The sequence below is a fragment of the Palaemon carinicauda genome, chromosome 5 (genome assembly GCF_036898095.1).
Source record: "Palaemon carinicauda isolate YSFRI2023 chromosome 5, ASM3689809v2, whole genome shotgun sequence".
Taxonomy (NCBI): Eukaryota; Metazoa; Arthropoda; class Malacostraca; order Decapoda; family Palaemonidae; genus Palaemon; species Palaemon carinicauda.
The window spans coordinates 173,038,165-173,043,164 of NC_090729.1; the positions used below are offsets into that span (position 1 = coordinate 173,038,165).

The window sequence follows — 5,000 nt, forward strand, 5'->3', positions numbered from 1 at the left end:
ATGGTCACCTCAGAGCAACAAGCCAAACTGACTTGGGGTCGACTGAATGCAAAGGAGCAACAGTTGCCAACTCGGCCCTCCCTTCTTCGAACCACTTCTGTGTAGTAGGTGCTAGAATGCACCGCTTCGACTGAATACTCCAACGAAGTACTGAATACTCGACCGCTTCGACTGTCAGTGAAAGCTTTTATCAAGTGTGAGCTTTGAAAATACTTAGAGGACAAAAACATAGTACCAGAATCATGGAGAGGTTATTCCTTTACTTATGCTGTGATTTTTTGGTTTTCGTGTTCGCCTACGGATACACTTCTTCTAACAGCCGTGGGGGTAAGTTAACATTTCCTATGGTATGATTACATGAATACATATATATATATATATACGTGCATACACACATATACTGTATATATATATATATATATATATATATATATATATATATATATATATATATATATATATAATATTTAAACAGATTTAGTTAATGACGTTTGTCTGTAGCCGTATAAAACAAGGGATGGAAAAATACTTTCTATTAGTTTACAGAAAGTATTTTCATCTCTATTTCCATGCATATTACGCTGTGATCAATTTGTATCCAATTAATTAATTGAGAATTTACTTTTTTTCAGGAAATAAAAACATCTTTTCGTCGTACGACGACTTGCTGAACCTATTCGGGGTAAGGTAATCCAACACAATTGTCTGTTTGCTTCAAGTTATTTATTTATTTATATATATATATATATATATATATATATATATATATAAATATATATATATATATATATATATATATATATTTTATATATATATATATATATATATATATATATATATGTGTATAATATGTGTATATATAAATATATTCTTTTTTTTAGATAATTTAACATCAGTTCTTTGCTATACTAGCATAAAACCACATAGAAAGTTATTATTATAATTTTCATATCCTAAAGAGTTTTGACCGATTTTTGCCAAAGAAAACGTGTACTCAAGAGAATATTCATTCATGTAAAGCCTTGTAAAAGATGGCAAATATATAGTTGCAAAAAGTCTTTAGTAGTAAAAATCAAGAATTAAATCAATAAGCGAATCAATATATAAAACAATAAAGTCTACGAAAAATCTTATTTTCAAATTATTGGAACTAAGATAAACAGTATGTATATCTAGAGCTTTTAAATATGCGGTCCCAAGACTTACCCAACGTGGTAACTTATTATTTCTTCAACAATGAGCTGATGTACGCAACTTATTTCCAATTACTTGGAATTTGTCATGTTTCCTCTATTTGAACTTATTCTAATGTAGTTTTCCTGACCCTTTTACCTAACATTTCTTCAATTTCTTATTTACGTATTTATTTTTTACTATTCTAAAATGCCTTTCGTTTTTTTTTTTTTTGTTTATTGTATACTGGTCAGAAATGTCTCAAAACTGGTGTCAGCATAAATCTAGCAAATAATGAAAGGTATTTGTTTACAAGAGCACGCCCTCCATTTACTCCCAAATTATGCAGTCCTGCAGCTCTCCTCTTCTTGCATAGTAATTAGGAGGTTCTTTAAATGCTGGGAAAGCAAAAAATGGCAAGATATGTTATGCAAGAAGAGGAGAGCTGCAGGACTGCATAATTTGGGAGTAAATGGAGAGCGTGCTCGTAATGATTCCAGTAACTCCTTCAAACCTTTAATATAGCCCGGCATATATTTATGTGAACTCCATAATCAAAAAGAAGAAATATGTCATTATATTCTGTGTAGGTGGCGGTGAGAAAATATTTGTCATAGTGATTCACTCTTTGATTAATATTTTTCTTCATTGCATTTAATTGTCCTTTTACCTCTTCAAAGGCATGCATCTGTTCCCCATGTCATGTTAAAATTAGTTGTAGCTCTTGTGCCCGGGTCTTATATTTATTCAAACAAGTACAATATTTGCCCAAATTGTTAAAATTTTGTATTTAAAAAACTGTAAAAGTCTGGCAACATTAATTCCAGAATTTTTACTGTTTTCAAATCGGTTATGTTGACGTAAAAGTGATATTACGGTCACCAACCCGTAAAAGATAATAACATAGAAAGGTAAAATTACGGTCGCCTGTGTTTTACTGAAATACGGTTGAGGACAGTATATTTTTACGGAGAATTCCCGATAAAAATTACGTGTTTTTCTAACAGTGTAGGTGAAACCCAATGACCTCCTAAAGAATCTATTCGCACTTTTTAATCAGTGGCTTACTTCAAACTCCTATCTTGCAACAATCCCTCATTGTCCATTGACAATAATCTTATACAATTCATCTACTAATTCCAAACTTATTTGAAAGCTTGCCCTTTGTCTTCCTTTATCATGTCTACTGTTCACGTGAACTTAGAAGATATAATGCAGATAGAAGGAGAGAAAACTAACTCGGTACATTACTTATAGAAAGAAACATTCAGTTTGATACTGGTTTTAAATCTAAGTCCTTCCTTATTCCAGGTTTAGACAATTATTTTGGGAAAATCACATACAAAATACTTTATACTTTCTTTTCAATCATATCTTACTAATTGCTTTTATTGTTTTTACATGAGACTAACCCAATCTAGAAAAAAATAAACATAATAAACGCTTTTGATGTTTCAGTTTTAGTGGAGCTGAATAAAATTTTTCATCATTTACTAACACCTAAGTTAATACTTCCAGAATAGCTTGGCATTGATTCACCTTTACAAGAAAAAAGAATAAAAAATCTATAAAAGATTTGAAGAACTGGTTATTTCCATTCAGTTACTACATCAGGGGTATTTTAACCCTCTATGACATGGGACCTGAATTGTATGCATTTGAACCAGGAAAAGACAATTCAATGCAATGAAGAAAAAACATGAATTCAAGAGCGAACCAATAAAACAAACATTTTCTTACCGCCATCAACACAGAAAATAATGGCATCTATCACATTTAGTATGTATAAGAAAAGCAAATATAAAACCCTAGTAATAATTTATACTAGTTCCAAATTAAGTGAATAATGAACTGGTAAATTTTGATATAGAAATATGACGCCTTTAACGCTTGAAATGTCTACTCATGCGTTGTGTAAATAATTTAAAAGTAAATTCGAAACACCTTTGTTTCCATATTTGCATGAAAGTCCCATTGATATGATAATTCTGCTTATCAAATTAATCATACTTAACTTTTTTTTTCCAGGATGATCAGCTGCTTGATCTGCAGAGTGAAGTATTTCAAAAGCTGGGACACGCTCCCACTCATGAGGTAATTATATAATGAAACCTTGTTGAGAGAATTTGTTGTTTTTTGGCTTTAGCCAACAGTAAACATTGATATGCGTAGGTGATCAGGTTCATTGCTTTCTGTGTTTTAATTTCCTTACGATTTATTTGGTTTCTTACATCGAAGTCATCCAACTTCATTGGCATTCTCCTCCTTACTTTGACGCATATAATTTCGAGGAAGCATTTGATCATAACACTGATATTGCTCCCACGGACGCATAAATTTTTCTTCAGAATGTCAATTTCTTTGCGGCGAAGGTTATGTTTTGATAGGCGAGTATTTATTTGTTTGTATGTCCGTCTGCGTGGTTGTGATTCGCATAGCTCAAACTATATGGCAGAATCTCATGAAATTTGGTGGGATGATTGGCCACGATCCAAGAACAATTTGATTAGATCTTGAGAGTGATTGGGTCAAAAGTCAAGGCCAAGGTCACGAAAAGGTAAAAAATGTATTTTTGCTATATCGTGGCATGAACTAGTGCCAAAATATGCATAATTCTAATTGCCAATCTTGTGATATACAGCATGATATAGGCGAAGGTATGCGCTCTACCGATTGTCCTAGTCTATACTTATTTTTACGCAGCTGGGTAGATATTGCAGTGGAAGAAGAGATATATATATATATATATATATATATATATATATATATATATATATATATATATATATACATGTTTTGTGTTTGGGTATCAAGTACAAAGATTACTCTGTAGCCATTTTATAGTAATAAACCAGCTGCTAAATTTGTCTACGAAAGCGTATTCACTTAACGACGGTTAATTGCGAAATAATTAAACAAATGTATAATGTTTCATATCAGCTTTACCCTAGAAACAAAATCTGAACATCTACAAAAGTATTTATCATGCCTCTAATTTTCTGGGGTTTAATGTTCCATACTTTGAGGAATAATTCCTCCAAGGTTTTATAGCTAAATTATTTTTAGCTTTCAAAGATCTAATTAAATTGCTTATAAAAAGTTATTAGAGGCTAATATATGTTTAATAGATTATTTGGTTATTTCTCCTTCTGATAATGTTTATTTTCGTATTTCAGGAATGGAAGGAAATCCTCGGTATCCTGAAGGATGGGAATACACGGCCAGTTTCTGTTTGGAAACCTCAGTTCCGATTTCTTTTCAATGGCATCGGATACGCTAAGCATCCCAAGGGGAACATCAACCTTGCCAAGAAGACCTACGCAAATTTCCAGGAGCCAGGCAAGACACTAAACATTCTAAGCGTTACATTTTTCACCGGCTCGGCAAACATATCGTCCCCTGAAGAGATGGTCGGCGCTACGGGAACTTTCGGCACTTACACTTTCACGGAAGTCACGCCCACCACCGTGAGCATCGAACTCATATCAGCTAGTACCATGTTTTTGAAGGAACAAGAATCCTACAAGGAATTTGGCAGGAAAATAACAGGATCAAGGAGCAGCACATTCAAGCTCCTCGATGCTACATTCAGTATGACGAAAAATTTCTTCTCGGTAGAAGAAACAGCGCTTGGGGTGACGAAGAGAAAAGGCGAGCGTAACCTGGTTGGTGTTTCCTTTGGGAAAAACCTTCCCCATTTCGTGAACGGGACGGACGCCATTTCAGACTCCAAGACAGGCTTTGACACCACTTCCAAAATTACCGGTTCGTTGCCAAGCGAAGGTACGGGTAACTATGCTCTCTACATCGCTAGTAAGGTAATAAAT

At 33.3% G+C, this 5,000-nt stretch overlaps 1 protein-coding gene across 1 annotated transcript in view; it reads left to right on the plus strand.

Moving 5' to 3' along the window:
• LOC137641616 (uncharacterized) overlaps positions 1-5,000 on the plus strand; it is a 5,687-nt gene that overhangs the window by 26 nt on the left and 661 nt on the right. The window contains exons 1-4 of the mRNA XM_068374349.1: positions 1-327; positions 633-682; positions 3,202-3,267; positions 4,350-5,000. The exon at positions 1-327 is cut by the window's left edge and continues 26 nt beyond it; the exon at positions 4,350-5,000 is cut by the window's right edge and continues 661 nt beyond it. Of these exons, the coding sequence (XP_068230450.1) occupies positions 243-327; positions 633-682; positions 3,202-3,267; positions 4,350-5,000 (852 nt within the window). The 5' untranslated portion in view covers positions 1-242. The remainder of the gene's footprint in view (positions 328-632; positions 683-3,201; positions 3,268-4,349) is intronic.